Source organism: Cnephaeus nilssonii (assembly GCF_951640355.1).
Source record: "Cnephaeus nilssonii genome assembly, chromosome: 1".
NCBI classification, from domain to species: Eukaryota; Metazoa; Chordata; class Mammalia; order Chiroptera; family Vespertilionidae; genus Cnephaeus; species Cnephaeus nilssonii.
The window spans coordinates 86,812,075-86,832,292 of record NC_137072.1 but is presented as its reverse complement, the minus strand read 5'-3'; the positions used below and the strand labels follow the sequence as shown (position 1 = coordinate 86,832,292).

Here is a 20,218-nt window from a genome sequence, read left to right as displayed (position 1 = left end):
TTAAGAAGGTAGGGAGGATTTTTTAAAGGGGAAGGTGGGAAAGTATGGGTGAAATAGAATGAAGGAAGGGTGGTCCAAATCAATTTTGATAGTTTTAGATCAACTAAAGAAACTAAAAGAATTATTATTTGTATACAAGGACTCTCCTAGAATTCCGAAAATTGAGTCTAAGAAAAGGGGTCATTCTTGAGCCCCAAGAGTAGTGTGTACGTATTCCCTCCCTACTCTTTTGACAGTTTACAGATACTTCAATACTTTTATCTACATGCCATGCTGGCTAAGTTGGCTCACCAATTAGAACAGGCTTACTTACATGAACTCCCTTGGAGCCTGCAGTCACTGTCTATCCTGGGTGAAGTGGATACACTTACCCATACTCATCTTGATTGGCAGGTTTTCTCTGCTTGCTGCTTCCACTAGATGTCTCCGGACTTCCATCACTGCCTCTTTGTGCTTGGTGTTCAGTAAGGCTTCCCACAGGGCTTTGGCTGCAGTATCACTGCAATAAAACCACAGAGAGCTTTAGAATAAATTTCTACCAAATAATGGAAAAGGCTGAAAGCAAAATAATTTCTAAAATATCTTCTTTGAGCACTAAAGTAGTCTTTCCTACTGATAGATTCTAGGCATAGGATTAAATGAAGACCATCTAATCCATTTTAAACAGCACAAAATATTGAGATATTAGGGACACAAAACCAAGCAAAAAAAAAAAAAAAGGAATAAAAGCTATATTGTGCTTTGAGAAGTGGGGGAAAACTATATGATATTTTTTAGGTATGATACTTTTTTTTTTAGATTTTGCATTTTAAAGTATTTCAGAGAACAGTTCAAATTGCTACAGTAATATATAAATGCTATATAAGCCAAAATTAATACATGTTCAAAAAATGATTTATCAGTGATTATAAGCATAACAATGTGAGATAACTTACTTGTATGGAAAGCACAGAGCAATTAGCAATGAGAATTCCTGTTAAGAAACTACTCAATAGAATTCCTAATGAGTAGGTTTTCTATTGAACGAAAATAAAGAATTAGGCTAAATAACCAAGGTCTACTTTCGGCCTTAGGTTGGAAGGATGGCACATCCTTCACCATTAACTAGGATAACAGAAAGAAGCCCTGCATTGTGCAGGGTCTCATCTGGGCTCACTTGTCCAACAGCCCTCTGTCTCACCCACCACGTCATGTTTAAATTATAAATGAGCACAGTGTTCTTCCCGGAAGACCTCTACATCAGCCAAGTATACACATTTGTAGTAACGTTTCAAAACCTGAATATAAAGAAACAAAGATGACTTCTGTCCCTTTCCAATGACTTTTTCCTTCACTTAAAACTCTACTAACATCTCTTACTATCCAGTTAGCTAATAGTGTGAAAATGAATGAATTTTTAAAGTTTGGTTTTAAAAGTTATATCTAATTAGATATTAATTTAGCTTTAAAGTTATACCTAATAATATATATCTTTTAAGTTCAAATTTGATTGGGAATAATGGAATGATGTACTTCAGTGCTGAGTTTCATGTCTGGCACATACTAATCTTTCATTAAAGAGTTAGTTGTATTAACATCTATTTTTTTTTCTAGTGAACTAACATCACTGCTCAACATATGCTACTTGTTTAGATCTAATCAAAACTGTCATTATAACTCTGCACCCAATATTCTATGTTTAATTTAAATAAGCAGGTAAACTACAAGCCAAGCCCATTCCCGTGGCTGAGATATAGATAAATACAAGGAATAAGCTTTCAATGACTTAAAGGAAGAAGAGGCAGAGATACAAACAGAGAAATTATCCCCTAAAAGAAGTGTGATAAGAGGCATGATCAATGCTGGCACAGATGTAGCTGGTAGCTCAGAGGAGGGCTCTAATCCTGGCTTGGAGGGCAGAAGCTCAGAAATTGGTTTCTACTGGAAATATGAGCAAGTACACAGATACATGAATTCCAAAAACAGCCAAGGGAAGAAGTTATAACTGAATCTGGGAAGGAGAATGGTAAAGAAAGTCCACAAAGAATATATAAAATCTTTATCACAAAACAAGAGGAAGGAGGATGTTTCAATATGTGCAGATTCCTAGGTACACAACATGAATGAGGACTGTTTTGTTCCATGCTAAAGTGCCAGGGAAGGGGCATTAGAAGTAAGTGCAAAAGAGAAGGTGGGAGCTACTCTCGTAGGGTCCTGCATTACTTTCCAAGGCTTGTCAACTTCAGTCTGTAGGTAACAGGTCGCCAATGAGCATGTGCTTGATTTCACATTCTGATTAGAGTACCGTAGCTGAGCAGTTGTGAACAGTCTTAGTCATCATTCAAAACTAGGTCTATTTCCTGTGGGGTTTTGGGAAAGTTACTTAACTTCTCCAAAGCTCTGAAGGCAATGGAAAACCACTACAAAATTTTGAGCAGGGAAGTTAGTCCCAGTTTCCCCAATTTATAGTACACAATCTTTCCCTACTTTCATTCTCCAAAGCACTTCTCTGCAAAACACAGGGATTTCTCACATACTATCAACTCTGTACACAGAACTTCTAGAGTATTTACTGCCCTCTATTCCATGAGTATAATACAGAGAGTCTTCAAGATCACAGTAGGTTAGGCAATACTATGGTTGCCCCATCAGATTAGTGTGGTGATTGAAATGTGGGCTCTGGGGTTAGATAAATCCATGTTCAAACTGACCATGCACTCTTCACCCACAGTAGCTACATGGCCTCTTTAGTCTTCCTCAGGCACTCCAAGCTTAGGCACTCCTTTGCCAGTAATTCTCTTCCTACAAATATCCCCTCTCTCTTCAGGTGCCTGCTAAAATGTCACCTTATCAGAGAAGTCCTCCTTACTGCCCTATATAAAAGAGTGATGACAGCCCATCCCAGCACCGTAACCTAGCACTGCCCTCCCCCCCATTTCCCCTTCACTGGACTTTACTGTTCTACATAATCCTATTACCATATGACTTATTATATGCTTCCATGTTTGCCTATCTCCCTCATAGAAGGTAAGGTCCTTTTATGAAAACAGGTCCTTATTTTACTCATTGCTAATTTCCCAATACTTAGAACAGTGCCAGGCCTGTGGTAGGTACACTTAATAAAAATGAATGAATGAATGAATGAATGATGCTTGCTAGTTATGTAACCTGTTCACATAACTAATCCTTTCTTTACCTCTGTTTTCTCATCTGTGAGATGGAGGTAATAATAGTGATCACCTCACAGGTTGTAAGAGTTAAATAAGATAATGTACATAAAGCACAATAAATATGAGTACTTATGTGGTTGTTACTACTACTACTACTACTACTACTATTGCTACGAAAAATATTATCTTATAATTCAATGTGTTCAAGGGTTTGTATATAATTAGGTGAATTCACTTCATTATACTGAATAATTTTTACACAACACTGATTTGTTCATATTAATTAAGTCACTTGGGGCTTGTACTCTCTGGTTCTTTTCTAGTAAAACATTTTAGACGAAATACATAGTTTCCATGATCTCTAACACTGATGCCAACTCATGTTTCCTGGAAAATTGTTTTTTTAATGTAAGCCATTCTGATTGTCTAGATATGTGTGACAGTTTCTAATATCCAATTCCTATACAAAACACCTTACTAACCCCCGAATCACACATGGTCGCTTTAAAATTACCCAGTTAATATTAATACACTAATTCTGGTTCTCTAAATAATCAGCACTGAAGAAGTCAAGATCATACTTACTGACCACTCTACTGTGTTCTGCACCCATGTCTTCACCAATCACTCTGTTACTGCTGCTTGGTGGTTTATACACATACTCCTATATGAGCATCTGAGTTGAGTATGGGCGTTAATCACTGCCTTTCTCTAATATGCTCAGAAAAGTCAATCCAATAGACATTTCACACCACTGAAGTTTCACATGAAATCAATTCCTGATGTTGAATTGTATAAGTCAAGAAAAGTTCATTGAAATCCATTCTATAATCACGATGGCATATTTTATATCATTCTTTATCCTCTCCAACTGTACAAACTCTCTATTTTCCTGACGAGGAAATGAGCACTGCACAGGGGCTATCACAATAGGGCCAGTGTAGTCAACTAGTGGTAGTCAGTGCTGTAGTCTAGTAGCAGCATGGGTTCTGGAACCAAACAACAGAGGGTTCTTCTTATTCTGCCACTTGCTAGCTCTATGTCCCTAAGAGAGTTACCTAACCTCTCTGTACATGTTTCCTGTTAACTAGGGATGGTAATAGTTTCAGTGGGTTATTATAATTGAATGTACTAATATATCTAAAGCACCTAGAACAATGCCTGGCACATATTAAGTAATCAATAAACATAGCAGCCCTGGCCGGCTTGGCTCAGTGGATAGAGCGTCAGCCTGCGGACTGAACGGTCCTGGGTTTGATTCCGGCCAAGGGCACATGCCTGGTTGCGGGCTCGATCCCCAGTGAGGGGCATGCAGGAGGCAGCCCATCAATGATTCTCTCTCATCATTGATGTTTCTCTCTCTCTCTCTCCTTCTCCCTTACTCTCTAAAATCAATAAAGAAATATAAATAAATAAATAAATAAATAAATAAATAAACAAACAAACAAACAAACAAACATAGCAGCAGCAATAGTAATAAAAAATATCAAAGGTCATCCCTAGCTGGTTTGGCTCAGTGGATAAAGCATCGGCCTGCAGACTGAAGGGTCCCAGGTTTGATTCCGGTCAAGGGCACATGCCCAGGTTGCAGGCTTGATCCTCAGTAGGGGGCATGCAGGAGGCACCCTATCAATGATTCTCTCTCATCATTGATGTTTCTATCTCTCTCGCTCCCTCTTCCTTCCTTTCTGAAATCAATAAAAATATATATTTTTTAAATTAAAAAAAAATCAAAGGTCAGCATTTCCTCATAAGATATAGGAGGAAACCTGTTTCAAAAGCACATTAGTCATTTTCATCAACATGTATACTCATATGGATAATCACTGCCAGTAGCTTCGTTTTTTAATGCAGAATTCATTATGATATCCATTGAAAGACTAAAAACTTCAATTTAAGCAATCCCTTTATAATGGCAAGTTGATGTAAAGAATTTTGATATAGATTAGAGACTTAGAGCTATAGTAAGTCAATTTAATGAAGATTTTTAAGCAATGACTTCTGGGCCAGCTTCCTGCCCATTTATTTAATTACACTGAAATTCTGGAGACTGAACCAACAGGATATTTTAACATTAGTTTTGCCTAGCTGATGTGGCTCAGTGGTTGAGCGACGACTTATGAACCAGGAAGTCACAGTTCTCCCATTTAGGGCACATGCTTGGGTTGCGGGCTCGGTCCCCAGTGAGGAGCATGTGGAAGGCAGCAGATCAATGATTCTCTCTTCATTGATGTTTCTGTCTCTCTCTCTCTCTCCCTCTCCTTTCCTCTCTGAAATCAATAAAATTATATTTTTAAAAACTAAAACTAGAATTGTTACTTTTATGAGGAGTTCGATTCCATAAATATTTCCAGGCTGACTTAAAAAGTAGATGCACAACTTTTGTGGTAATGTGAACATTAGAGGCAATGTTAAATTAATCATCCTTACATCTGCAGCAGGACACTACCTAACCCAACACAGATGAAAACCTATTTTGAATTTTTGAAGGCATCCAAAGAAAGTTTTATAATATGCCTGAGAAAAACAGTACTATTTTAAACAAATCAAACTACTATTAGATTCTATTTATACCTAATCTAAACCCTTTTTGCTCTACTGTAAACCTTAGTCTTACTTAGGGTTAGTCTTCTCTCTTAAGTTTAAGAACAGCTGGATAACGTCTTTTTAACAATCAGGCCCACCCAAAAATAGTGTTTTTCTTTTTTACATGAGTAATTTAAGATTTTTGAAAAGTAAATAAAATGTAATACTAGAAAATAATTTTAAATACCATCACTACATTCTATTTTAGAAGCATTTCAGGATTTACAATACAACTTCTTATAACTCATTTGATCCTAACTTCATGAACTAAACTAGTATCCCTGACCCAATTTAAAGACCCTCAGAGAAGCCAACTGTTTTACTTAAGTACACTCAACCTGTAAATGGCAAAACCAGAACTCATGTCCAGGTACATGGCTTCTGAGCCCAATGACCTTTCTACTATACTATGCCATGCTTGTATTATGCAAATCATCAAAGAGCATCAATTATGTAGAATGTCAATTATTTTCAACTTTTCATGATGATTTTCTTTTCTTTTCTTTTCTTTATTTTTTTTAAAATATATTTTATTGATTTTTCACAGAGAGGAAGAGAGAGGGATAGAGAGTTAGAAACATCGATGAGAGAGAAACATCGAGCAGCTGCCTCTTGCACACCCCCTACTGGGGATGTGCCCGCAACCAAGGTACATGCCCTTGACCAGAATCAAACCTGGGACCCTTGAGTCCGCAGGCCGACGCTCTATCCACTGAGCCAAACCGGTTTTGGCAGATGATTTTCTTTTCAAATCCTTAATACATTCTCTATCTTCCCCTTAAGTTTACAAGTGGGCCCCACGTAAGACAATGTAATAGGGCGAATAGTGAAACAAATCCATAGTAACTCATGAAGCAGGTAAAACTTGCTCTCAGAATTTTGAACACTTTCTGTTTTAAACAGTATCATACTATTCCCCTTGTAGGTCACTATAGTCATTGACAGTCACTTTGCTATACAATGCCAATCACTTTTATTCAACTCCCTTCTTTAACTGTTTCTCTCCAAGAAGATTTTGCGAATTTTAAATCATTCTGCACATATATCATTTAAACAACTAAAAAGGCAAAAAAAAAAAAAGCCTAAATTGCCCTGAGGTATTATTTCCAATCTAGATTTTACTTGATATTCATTATATTCTTGGAAAAGAAAGAAGGAGAAATAGCCTCTAATGATTTACCACTGATAAAACTGAGAAAAATGTTCTACTTTTATATTGTACTAGAGGCCCAGTGCACAAATTCGTGCACGGGTGGGGTCCCTCTGGGTGGCCTGCAGGGATCGGGCCGAAACCCACAGTCCAACTCTGCCTGTAGCTCCTACCTGCCGCTCACGCTCATCCCAGCCCCACTGTGCCTGCCGTGGGCTCGTGCCCAATCAGTCCCAATTGGGAGAGGATTGCACTGCCACAACAGCGCTTGCCAGCCATGAGCCCTGTGTCTGGCACCCTCCCAAGGGGAGTGGCCTGCATGATCGGGCTGAAACTGGCTCTCCAACAACCCCCAAAGGGTTCTGGATTGCAAGAGGGTGCAGGCCCAACCAGTGCACCATTGGGCTGGGGAGGGACCACGGGAGGGCTCCAGGGCATGTCCCGCCCATCTTGCTCAGTCCCGATCAACCAGACCCCAGCAGCCAGCTAACCTACCGGTAGGAGCATCTGCCCCCTGGTGGTCAGTGCATGTCATAGCAACTGGTCGACCAGTTGACTGTCTGCCCCCTGGTGGTCAGTGCATGTCATAGCAAGTGGTTGAGCAGCCTTAGCATATCATTAGCATATTATGCTTTGATTGGTTGTTCGGTTTGTCTGCTGTTCAGTCTATTTGCATATTACCCTTTTATTATATAGGACTAGAGGCCCAGTGCACGGGGGGTGGGGGAGATCCCCTCAGCCCAGCCTGCACCCTCTCCAATTCGGGACCCATTGGGGGATGTCTGACTGCCAGTTTAGGCCCGAGGATCGGGCCTAAACTGGCAGTCGGACATCCCTCTCACAATCTGGGACCGTTGGCTCCTATCTGCTTACCTGCCTGCCTGCCTGATCGCCCCTAACTGTCCCTGCTTCCAGCCTGATCACCCCTAACTGCCTCTGCCTGCTGGCCTGGTCGCCCCTTACTGCCCCCACTGCCAGCCTGGTTGTCCCCAACTGACCCCCTCTGCCGGCCTGGTCATCCCTAACTGCCCCTCCACTGGCCTGGTTGCCCCTTACTGCACTCCCCTGCCGGCCTGGTCACCCCACACAGCCTGCTGTTCAGTCGTTTGGTCGTTCCTCACTAACTCCCCTGCTGGCCTGGTCGCCCCACGCAGCCTGCTGTTCAATCGTTACTGTTACTATGATGGTGTCCCGGACAATTTGCATATCCGTCTATTATTAGTATAGATGTTTCAAGGAATCTATTGAAACAAATAATAGAATATTTGTCCTATGAAAATATCCATTTTGTTACTATGAAATGGAATTAGTTTCAACATGGTCAGTAACTACATGTCAAATACATATTTAATGTATGTTCTTTTTGGTTAAACTGATAATCTTGTATCCTTAAAAATCAAACTATTATAGCAAATTGTCCAGTTTGAAGAAGACTACAGGCTAAGAATATAAACACAATAACCTGCTACAATTAACTTTTTTAAAGTCTCAGAGGACTTCTGTATATGAAGATATGGTTCTTTCAGTTAATGCTTGGCTCTTTATTCACCAGAATTACTCAATTATGAATGAAATCTTAGAGTTGTTTTCGTTTGGCATGTATGAAATGTCAAGTGCAGTCTGCTAGAAATTAACAGGATAGTCGTCACCAAATAAAATATAAATGAGACAGCATTAACTTTCAAAATGTGGCTGAATGTTGAATCCTGGTGATACTTCAATCAAATGAAAGGCATGCAATTAAGAGACTGAGGGTGAAATGTGAATGAATAGCATTATCTTGTGACTAAACTCAGAGAAATGGTTTCTTCAAGGCATGCTCAGGAAGTAAAGCTTACTCACAGGATTTGTAAGAGCAATCACAGTATTCCAACAGAAATACAATGATCTATAATAATAAAAGCATAATATGCTAATTAGACCAGATGTCTTTCCGGATGTCCTTCCTTCCAGACAAAGCCACAGCAGGCAGGGGCCGCGGCAGAGGCGGCAGAGGCCCCCGGCCACTGCGGCAGCAGGTGGGGGCCAAGGTCAAGGCCCTTGCATAAATTTCGTGCATCAGGCCTCTAGTAACAAAATAAAAAACAAACAAACATTTTCAACTAATTTTAAACAGACAGCAATCTGAGTCATAGTGTTTCCCAGCAGGAAATAATGGCTTCCATCAGTGGTGAGCTTAATGAGCTCTAAATGTAGGTTTGTTAATCAAATTATTCATAAAGGTTTCAACAGTCATCTTTCCTCTTGACTACTTTTTAAAACAATTACCTCATCTTTAACAAAATTATCTGTTACCCTTCATTTCAATAGGAGAGAAAGCAGCTAAACACAAAAGGACAGTAAAGTAGACCCGTGGCAATGGAAAGGCAGTGGGGGGGAACTTAACCAAAGAACTTACATGCATATATGCATAACCCATGGACACAGACAATAGTGTGGTAAAGGCCTGGGGACAGGGGAGGGGATCAATGGGGAAAAAAGGAGGACATCTGTAATACTTTCAACAATAAAAATAACTTAAAACAATAAATATAGTTAATATATATTATGTTTGTTTCAGGTGTATAACATAATTATTTGACATTAATATACATAATAAAATTATTACCATAAGTCTAGTAACCATCTGCCAAGGCTATTATGATATTATTGATTATATTTCCTATGCTGTACATTATAGCCCTGTGACCTATTGACTTTATAAATGGAAATTTGCATCTCTTATTTCCCTTCAATTTTGTCCCTACCCTCACCCTCCTTCACCTCTGGCAACCATCCATTTGTTCTCTGTATCTATGGATCTGTTTCTGTTTTGTATTGTTTTGTTTTTTAGATTTCACATATAAATGAAATCATACTGTATTTCTCATCTGTCTGACTTATTTCATTTAGCATATTATTTTCTCTAGGTTTGTTCATTCTTTCATAATATGAGCACTTCCTATGTATTGGGCACTCAGTGAGGTGCTACAACCATGGCTGTGAGCAACCTCCAGTGACCTGCCCTCAGGGAGCTAGGAATCTAGCAGGGAAGCTGGAACGGAGCATGCTCCTGCAGAGGCGACAAAAGCAGAGAATGGGAGCTCTGAGAGAGTAAAATACCTAACCTGGTCTGGGTGTGTGAGTGGAGGTCAGAGAGAAGCTGAGGATATGACAGTGAATCCTGAAAAGTGAGTAGGAAGTAGCCAGTTGAAGAATAGAGTAAGAGCAGTCTAGGCAGGAATAGCATCATGGGTAGATGTCATGAGAAGAGAACTTGAGACCTTTGCAAGGAAATGAAAACAAGCATGAATGGAATATGAAGATCTAATATGACACTGCCCTGAGCTCATGACAAATCATGCAAGGCCTGGTAACCCACATTAGGGATTATACACTTTTTTCCAAGGGCAACTAAAGGGTCTTCAGCAACAGACTGACCTAATCAGGTTTACAGTAAAAGATCACTCTGGCCTCACTGTAGAGAATGGATCTCAGGTCTGAGTGAGAGGCTACCACATAGCCCAAGCAAGAATTAATAATAGCTTAACCTAGAGTGACTTCCTAAAGCTATCAGAGTATATTATTCCCCTGTTCAAAACCATTCCATACTTCCTACTAATATTACAGTAAAATCTAAGCTCTTTATTTTTATACTAGACGCCCAGTGCATAAAAATTCATGCACTGGAGGGGGGTCCCTCATCCCGGCCTGCCCCCTCTCACAGTCCGGGATCCCTCAGGGGTGGGAGGCAACCCGGTGGTCAGGGGAAGGAGACACCTCATCACACTTGTGCTGCTGCCACTACCGGCAGTGCAAGCCTCTGCCAGCCCTGGTTACCTGAGCCTCGGGTGGCCCTGGGCGGCTGGGTAGCCGCCATCCAAGGCTTGCCTGCACCTTGGGCCGGTCCTGGGCGGCTGGGGGGCTGAGGGGACTGAGGGACTCCGGAGGCAGGCACGCAGGGTGGGCCCGGCCTTGCCACACACCTGCCACCCCAGTAGGGCTGAGGGGACTGGGCACCACCATCTTGTGGCTATGGGCGCCACCATCTTTGAGGGCATGGCAGTCAGTTAGCATATTCCCTCCTTATTAGCTGTGGGCACTGACATCTTTGAGGGCAGGACAGTCAATTAGCATATTCCCTCCTTATTGGCTGTGGGCACCGCCATCTTTGCAACAGCATGAGGGTCAATTAGCATATTCCCTCTTTATTAGATAGGATTATATCTAAAACTTTATCTCTCGTCTTCTTAGCTTCATCTATTAGGCCTCAGCCACGCTGGCCTGATTTCTGCCTCTTCAATGGGATTAAGTACGTTCCCAACTCAGGGCTTTTGTATTTGCTATGCTCTTTGCCAAGAACCCTCTTTCTCCAGATGTTCACTGATTAGGTCTCATTCATTCAACAAATGTTAACTGAGCCCCTATCAAATGCCAGTTCTATACTAGGTAGAGCTCAAGGTTTACCACCTTGACCACTCAAGTTAATTTGTCACTCCTTATCCAAATTCCACTTGTTTTATTTTACTTTATTTATAACATTTGGAAATTGTTATTTCTGCTCCTGAGGATGAAAATTATATATCATTAAATAAAGTTTATTTTATTGACTTGGGATTAGAAATGATGAGAGGGCATTAAATACAGAAGCTTTCTGGCTTAACCATAATGTCAGCATCCTGGGCCCATGGGTGGCAGGGCACTCAGGCCACCAATATACCATGGCCCTCAGCTGTGCCAGGCACTGTTGGTGCAACAGTGTATAAGGGTGAACAAGTCAGAGACAGATCTCTCAGCAAACTTCCAAAGTCTAGCTGGAGAGAATAGACCAGTGATGGGCAACCTTTTGAGCTTGGTGTGTCAAACTTCGCCAAAAAACTGAGCATAACTCGGGTAGTGTGTCACTTTGAGGAAAAACTAACTCCAAGACTCTAGTCGCAAATGTTTCATCCTCAGGAGCAGCAAATGTTTTATCCTCGGCATGCGGCCACGTGTCATCAGAAATTGCTACGCGTGTCAGTGCTGACACGTGTGTCATAGGTTCGCCATCACTGGAATAGACACTAGTAATGCTATATAATAAAAGGCTAATATGCAAATTGACCGAACGGCACAACAACGGGTCACTATGACGTGCACTGACCACCAGAGGGCAGACGCTCAACACAGGAGCTGCCCCGGTGGTCAGTGCACTCCCACAGGGGGAGCGCCACTCAACCAGAAGCCGGGCTTATGGCTGACAAGTGCAGCAGTTGTGGCGGGAGCCTTTCCCACCTCTGCAGCAGCGCTAAGGACTCCTCAGAGGATGTCCAAGTGGGCCTAAGCTGGCAGTCGGACATTCCCCAAAGGGTCCCGGACTGTGAGAGGGTGCAGGCCAGGCTGAGGGGCCCCCTCCCGAATGTCGTGCACCAGGCCTTTAGTTATAATATAATGCACTATGAACTAAATTAAGAAACAAAGGGTGCTATCTATGGAAGCAAAAACAAAGGTAGAAGTGGAAAGAAAGAAAGAAAGAAAGAAAGAAAGAAAGAAAGAAAGAAAGAAAGAAAGAAAGAAAGAAAGAAAGAAAGAAAGAAAGAAAGAAAGAAAGAAAGAGAGAAAGAGAGAGAGAAAGGGAGGGAGGGAGGGAGGGAGGGAGGGAGGGAGGGAGGGAGGGAGGGAGGGAAAGGGAGGGGGGGGGAGGGAGGAAGGGAGGGAGGAAAGAGCAACATGTAGGATGACCAAAAGGTAGGAGAACAATGAGGACCTGAAATAAATTTAGTGTGGCTATAATTAAGAGTGTCAACATGAAGGGGCAGGGGAATTAGGGAGCAGGCAGGAAAGGAGGAAAAACTGGAGAAGACAAAGCCTGAAAAAATAAGCAGGGAGCATATCTAAGAAGGCTTTCTAAAACAAGTCAAAATTTTTAGTCTTTACCCAAAGGGCAATGGAGAGCCACTAATTTTACCCAGGGAGGGTTAGAAGCAGATTTACTATTACTTGCACAGCTGAATAAATAGGTGCATAAAGAGCCAGTCTTTAAATGTACTTTAAAACTATAATCTTTCCAAAGTGTGCAGATAAAATTTAACTTTTAAATATTACCAAACTATGAGAATATAATCCATCCATTTCTTTTTATGAAAGGTCCTTATATTGTATTCTTGTTTATTTATTCAACAAATATGAGTGTCCACTATACACCAGGCCCTGTTCTTGGGGCTGGGGATACAGTCGTGAATTAAACAAATATAAAACCACTTTCCTATATAATTCATATTCTGGAGTTTATTATCTGAACACAGCACACAGAAATCATAAAGTAAGAGAAATTACAATCAAAGTTTCCTTACAAATCAACCAGTGTGCTTCACTCTTACAGAGAAGAAAACTGTGACCATGAGAAATTAAATACCTGTTCAAGGCCATAAAGTTATGGTGGAAAAGCCACTCTACTACAGTAATGACTAGAAAATAAAAACTGCACAGGAGCTACTAAGGACACCAAATAATCACATCAATAGGAACTGCCTCTCTTGGTTCAACGAATGAAAGGAGGAACTTGTCTTAAGGAGTATTTTTTTATACACTGTCATATTTGTTAAAGAATGTTCCCATAACTTTGTGATACATTGTGGGAAAGGATAAGATCACTTCAAAAATGTTAAACTAAAATATCACATTGGAGTACATTTTGGGGAGGAAGCAGAGTAGAATGGAAAAAAACATGAACCCTGGTGCAACTTGTTCTGTGAGCAAGTCACTGGTATCTACCCTTTGAGTCTCATCAATATTATTTATCTCTTGCACTACAGAAAAGTGATTTTCATTAATTTGTTCAACAAGAATAAAGCACCATATAAATTTAACTTGTTTTATTCTACTGGGACAAAGGCTATTATTTTAAATGTATTATCCTATATAATAAAGAGGTAATATGCAAATTGACCATCACTCCAAAACACATGATGGCCGCCCCCATGTGGTCAAAGATGGCCACCACAAGATGGCTGGCAAGGGAGGGCAGTTGGGGGCGATCAGGCCTGCAGGGGAGGACAGTTAGGGACAACCAGGCCAGCAGGGGAGGGCAGTTGGGGGGGACCAGGCCTGCAGGGGAGGGCAGTTGGGGGGGACCAGGCTTGCAGGGGAGGGCAGTTGGAGGCGACCAGGCCTGCTGGGGAGGACAGTTGGGGGCAACCAGGCCTGCAGGGAAGGGCAGTTAGGGGTGACCAGGCCAGAAGGGGAGAGCAGTTAGAGGCAATCAGGCCAGCAGGGGAGCAGTTAGGTGTCGATCAGGCTGGCAGGGGAGTGGTTAGGGGGTGATCAGGCTGGCAGGCAGAAGCAGTTAGGGGCAATCAGGCAGGCAGGCAGGCGAGTGGTTGGGAGCCAGCAGTACTGGATTGTGAAACGGGCAGTCGGACATCCCTCAAGGGGTGCCAGATTATAGAGGGTGCAGGCTGGGCTGAGGGACACCGCCTCCCCCTTCCCAGACCCCCCCCCCCCCGTGCATGAATTTCATCCACCAGGCCTCTAGTTTGTTATAAATTATTTATCAGCATAATAATATTGTGTATTATATACTTTCAATTTGTATTCAAAAACAAAAAATGTCCCCCCAAAATGCATGATCCTTCTATATCAATCTGTAGCTACTACAAAATATATCTGTGTGACTGGTTCCAGATTATAAACATATTAGAATGTCTTTAACAGTGCAGAAATCATAACCATGTGTTAATAAAACTAAATAAAAATCCCCAATAAAACACTGTTTAATTCCAGGATAAACAACTGCACACTAGCTTTATAATGTTCAAAGTAATAAAAGGACACTCTCCAACTGATATGTAATCAAGGTTTCATCTCTTTCCAAGGAATACTCTAGTTTATCATTTCTTCCTTCAAGATACCCTCATTCAGCACTGCCATTGGCTCATGAAACCTCTTTTAAAATGGACCAAAACCTAATATATAAGCTATTTAACCATTATATAAAATAATTCGGGGAATTAAACTTCATCACAGTACAGATAAACATTTTTTAATCCTACTTTCTACCAGCTCAATAATGACAATACCATAATCAACACAAACTTTAATAATTTCCTCCCGGCAAACAATAAAGCACAGGAGAGACTTTTTCATATGAATCCCTAATGCATAAAACAGATGAACTCAATATGAGAATTTTAAATCACTAACACCATTAGGTTACTTAAAAAAACCAAACACACATCCCCTCTGTGCACATTTTTCTAACTCTGAAAGATATACTTTGAGTTCCTGTAAGTTACTTTCATGACCCATTCCAAAGGCCAGCACTTGCTCCACCGGGAAACTCTACTTTAGGCTGGATTACATCTGTGTGTTTTGGCTTGAATTCAAGACTTAGATAGTTAAGGATTTGTTCATGTGTCAAGAAACTCTAAAAGAAAGAGTTAGTGACAGTTTTATAAAGGCTCGTAGAAGCAAACTCATCTGTTCGCTTTACCCCTTCTGTCATTCCACTCCATGAAGAAGGGTCATTTCAAAATCAGCATAACCTATTATTCTATAGTGATTCTAGACTCTTATTCATCTATTCACCAAGGGTGACACCATTGTACCTATACACACATATGTGTGAAGTCCCAAATATACGAAATTGGGAAAACTTGATTTGTTAAAATGATTTATAGTCTTGTTTTATTCTTCACTAGTTTTGGGTTAGATTTTGGTTCAAATAGAATATGAATTTATGATGTTCCTATCATTTTCCATATTAACACCTACATATTTTGTTAAGGTATTTTGTACTATCTGCCTTGGCACCTTAGAAATATAAAACAGTGTGAAGTATTATCGCAGATACAACTCTGAGATGAGAACATATAATAATTACCTGACTGGTTTGGCTCAGTGAATAGAGCATTGGCCTGTGGACTGAAGGGTCCCAGGTTCGATTCCAGTCAACGGCATGTACCTTGGTTGTGGGCACATCCCCAGTAGGGGGTGTGCAGGAGGCAGCTGATCAATGTTTCTCTCTCATCAATGTTTCTAACTCTCTATTCCTCTCCCTTCCTCTCTGTAAAAAATCAATAAAATATATTTTTTAAATAAGAACATATAATAATTATATCAATAAGAGGAGTTTGTTTAAGGGTCATAATCTGTTTAGGGGGAAGAAAAGAGAATTTATTTTGAAGATGCATTTGCACAGCAAGCACACTATTTTTACTTATAATGAGGATGAGGTAGAGTTTCTCATAAAGCAACACTAATCAATTTGAAGTGTTTTCAAGGTTGTAAGATAATTAATTTTCTATGAGTGTGCTGTGTGGCAAAACTAGAGGACCTCATTTGACTAATAATAAAAAGTAGGGAGCTTTGCCCTGGCCAGTGTGGCTCAGTTGGTTGGAGTGTCATCCTGTGCTCAGAAGGTCGTGAGTTCGGTTCCTGGTAGGGGCGCATGAGAAGAGCAACCAATTGATGTCTTTCTCTCACATCAATGTCCCCCACCCCTTCCTCCCTCTCTAAATTACAATACAATACAATACAATACAATACAATACAATACAATACAATACAATACAATACAATACAATACAATACAAAGGAGCTTTATATCGATGTTTAATTTCTCTGCTCCATGAAATCCAAAAATCTGGGAACCACTTCTCAAAGCCCTAGACCTAAGGTACAGAGTAAAAAAGAACCTTCAGGTTTCCTTCCAAATTTCTGCAGCCAAAATTACTCTATCAGTAAAGGAGACAGGAACTCAAATAAAAACCTAAAATGAAGAGGTAACAAGTTCATGTCTGGAACATCCTCTATAAGGAAGAGCATATTAAGGAAGGCCCCAAACAACCAGCATTCACATTTAACCTCTTGGCCTAGAAGCACACTGCATCCTAATAAATGTCATCAATACTGTTTTGAAATATATCCTGAATTTGTTGTGTAGGCATGGAAACATGCATAATTGAAAATGACTGTCACAAAGGAAGAATTTTTTATACTCACAGATTCCTAAAAATAGGAGGCATGGCACACCACACAGGGCCACATGAAGAAGAACCAGTGTTGGTCAGGAGACAGAGGAAGCAAGGGGAAAACATGGGCATGAGTCCTGGTTGTAGTTTTCATGGAAACGAATGGGTAAGGAAGGGTAAACAGGCTAAGCAGGCTTAGGATTGACTAGTTTATAATTTCAGTGTTCTAAAGGCACTATGCAAGGCAATTAACTTATTTTTACCTCACTTAATTCTTACAACTGTAAGTGGCAGGCACTGTTATAACCCAATTTTCAGATGAGGAGACGGAGGTTCAGAGAGCATAGGAAACAGTAATACTTCAGTATCAAAACTATATGTCAAGAGTATTGTTTAAGCCAGTCCAGTTCCTTTCAGAATACTGAAGGGACGTGACTTCTAATTCTCCCCAAAATCAATCCTGAACGAACTAAAGAAAGAAAACACCAAGATATGAAAAAAACCTATGAGAGAATAGCAAACCATGACAAAGCTGAGTTTATGCCAAGTATGCTAGAATGACTCAGTATTTGAGTATCTATCAATGCAATTTGCCACATTAACAGATGAAAAGAAAGAAACCATATGATCTTCTTAATAGATTCAGGAAAGGCATTTTACAGACTTCAACACCTGCTTATGATTTCAAAAAACAAAACAAAACAATTCCTAGTAAATTAGGAACAGAAGAGAAACTCCCTTAACCCGATAAAGATATCTACAAAAAGCCTATAGTGAACATTATTCTAAATGGGCAAACATTAGAAATATTCCCTTTAAAATCAGTACTAAGACAAGGATGGGCATCATCACCACTCCCATTCAACACCGCATGCAATAGGCAAGAAAGAGAAAGTATCCTCTCATTCCTAGAAGATATGCAGTCTTGCTATCAGTTTTGTCAAGTACAACACAATAAACAGGAACAGATCCATAAATATAGAGAACAAACTGATTGTTGCCAAAGGGTAAGAGGTAGGGAGATTGAAATAAAAAGAAATTCTAATTCACCCAGAGTCACCAGAATCATTTAGTTTGCTTATCCACACCAGGGCTAGGAGATGCTTGATAGCAGTCCTAAAGTGTATGCACTTAACAGAGCTAAAAAACATAAGAAGTAAAATCTAATAGAACTGAAAGAAAACAATAGACAAGTTCACAAATATAATTAGAGATTTTACACCCTTCTCCCAATGTTTGATAAAAATAATAGACCAAATCAACAAGCATACGTAAGAACTCAACAACACCATCAACCGACATGATATAATCAACACTTATAGAACACTCCAGCCAACAATAGCATTATACACATTCTTTTCAAATGCCTGTGGAATATATATATCAAGATAGATCATATCCTAGGCCATAAAAAACCCCTCAATAAATTTAAAATAATTGAAATCATATGAAATGTATTTTCCATCGACAATCGAAACTAGAAAATAAATAACAGAAATGTAATATGAAAAATCTCCAAACACTTGAAAACTAAACAAAGCACCTCTAAATAATTCACGTGAAATAGAAAGTCTCAAGGGAAATCATAAAATAAATGAAAAATCATCAAAATAAAAATACAACATGCCTGGCTGGCATGGCTCAGCAGTTGAGTGTCAACCCAGGAACCAAGAGGTCACCGGTTCATTTCCTGGACAGAGCATATGCCTGGGTTGCAGGCTCAATCCCCAGTAAGGGGCATGCAGGAGGCAGCCGATGGATGATTCTCTCTCATCATTGATGTTTCTATCTCTCTCTTTCTCTCCCTTCCTCTCTGAAATCAAAAAGAATATATTTAAAAAATAAAAATACAACATATCAAATGTACAGTGTATACCTAAAGCAGTGCTGAGAAAATTTTACAGTACTAAATACATATATTAAGTATTTTTTTAAAAAGAAAAAATGTCAAGCCAACAGCCTGAGCTCTCACCTCAACAACCTAGAAAAAGAAGAGCAAAATAAACTCAAAACAAGCAGAAAGAAGGAAATAATAAAGGTGAGAGCATAATTCAATTAAATCTATATATATAAAAGGCTATGTCCCTCCGACCGTCCAACTGACCGACCAACCGGCCAGCACACATGACGCGCATTGGCAATTTAAAAATAAACGTTGACTCGTGCATGCACGATACATATAAAGCTCTTGTTGGCGCCAATCACACACGTGTGTTTCAATCTGTCATTGTTGATTGTGAATTTGGTTGTTTTTGTTGACATATCTATTATAGAGAAAGGGCGAATAGCGATATTAAAATATTTCTACTAGTTAATGTGCACGAAGCTGTGCACCGGGCCACTAGTTATAAATAAAAAACAATACAGAAAACACAGAAACATAAAACTGTTTCCTTGGGGGGAAAAATCAATAAGTTGACAAACTTCTAGCAAGATTGAAAAAAAAATAGAGAACACAAAAAAATACCAATATCAGGAATGAAACAGAAGATATCAATACAAAATCTACATATATGAAAAGGATAATAAGGGAATGCTAGGAACCACTCTACATACATTTATTTGATAAAAAAATAATATCACAATTCACCCATATGAAATAATTTCAATAGTCTTATAACTATTGAGGAAGTTAAATTTATCATTTAAAACACTCCAAATAGAAATCTCCAGTCCCAGATGGCTTCACTACAAAATTCTACCAAAGATTTAAGAATTAATACAATTTATACACACCCTTTTCCAGAAAATGAAAGATAAGAGAATACTTCACAATTCATTTTATGAAGCTAGTATTACCATGAATATGGATGCAAAAATCTTTAACAAAATATTAGCAAATAGAACACAATACATAAAATATTAGCAAATAGAATTCAACAATACAGAAAAAGAATTATACTCCATAACCAAGGGGAGTTTATTCATGAATCAAGGCTTGTTTAATATTTAAAAATCAATCAGTGCAGCCCTGGCCAGTTTGCTCAGTGGTTTGAGCGTCGGCCTGCATACTGAAAGGCCGCAGGTTTGATTCCCATTCAAGGGCTTGATCCCCAGCCCTGTCAGGCTGGAGGCAACCAATCAATCTCTCTCTCTTTCTCTCTCTTCTCCCATCCCCCCATTCCTTCCACTCTTTCTGAGAATCAATGGAAAAAATGTCCTCCAGTGAGGATTTAAAAAAAATCCCATCAGTGTAATCCACCATGTTAACAAATTAAAGAAAAAAAAAATCACATGATCATATCATTGATGCAGGAAAGGCTTTAACAAAATTTAATGCCCATTCATGATAAAAACTCTCACAGAAATAGAACTAGAGGGACACCTCCTTAATAAATAAAGAGCATCTTCCAATAAACATAAATAAATATACAGCTAGCATTATATTCTTAATGGTAAAAGAC

At 39.7% G+C, this 20,218-nt stretch overlaps 1 protein-coding gene across 1 annotated transcript in view; it reads right to left on the bottom strand.

Annotated features, from left to right (window-relative positions):
* Positions 1 to 20,218, bottom strand: part of SCFD2 (sec1 family domain containing 2) — a 330,221-nt gene that overhangs the window by 284,332 nt on the left and 25,671 nt on the right. The window contains exon 3 of the mRNA XM_079772424.1: positions 372 to 499. Coding sequence (XP_079628550.1) covers positions 372 to 499 — 128 coding nt within the window. The remainder of the gene's footprint in view (positions 1 to 371; positions 500 to 20,218) is intronic.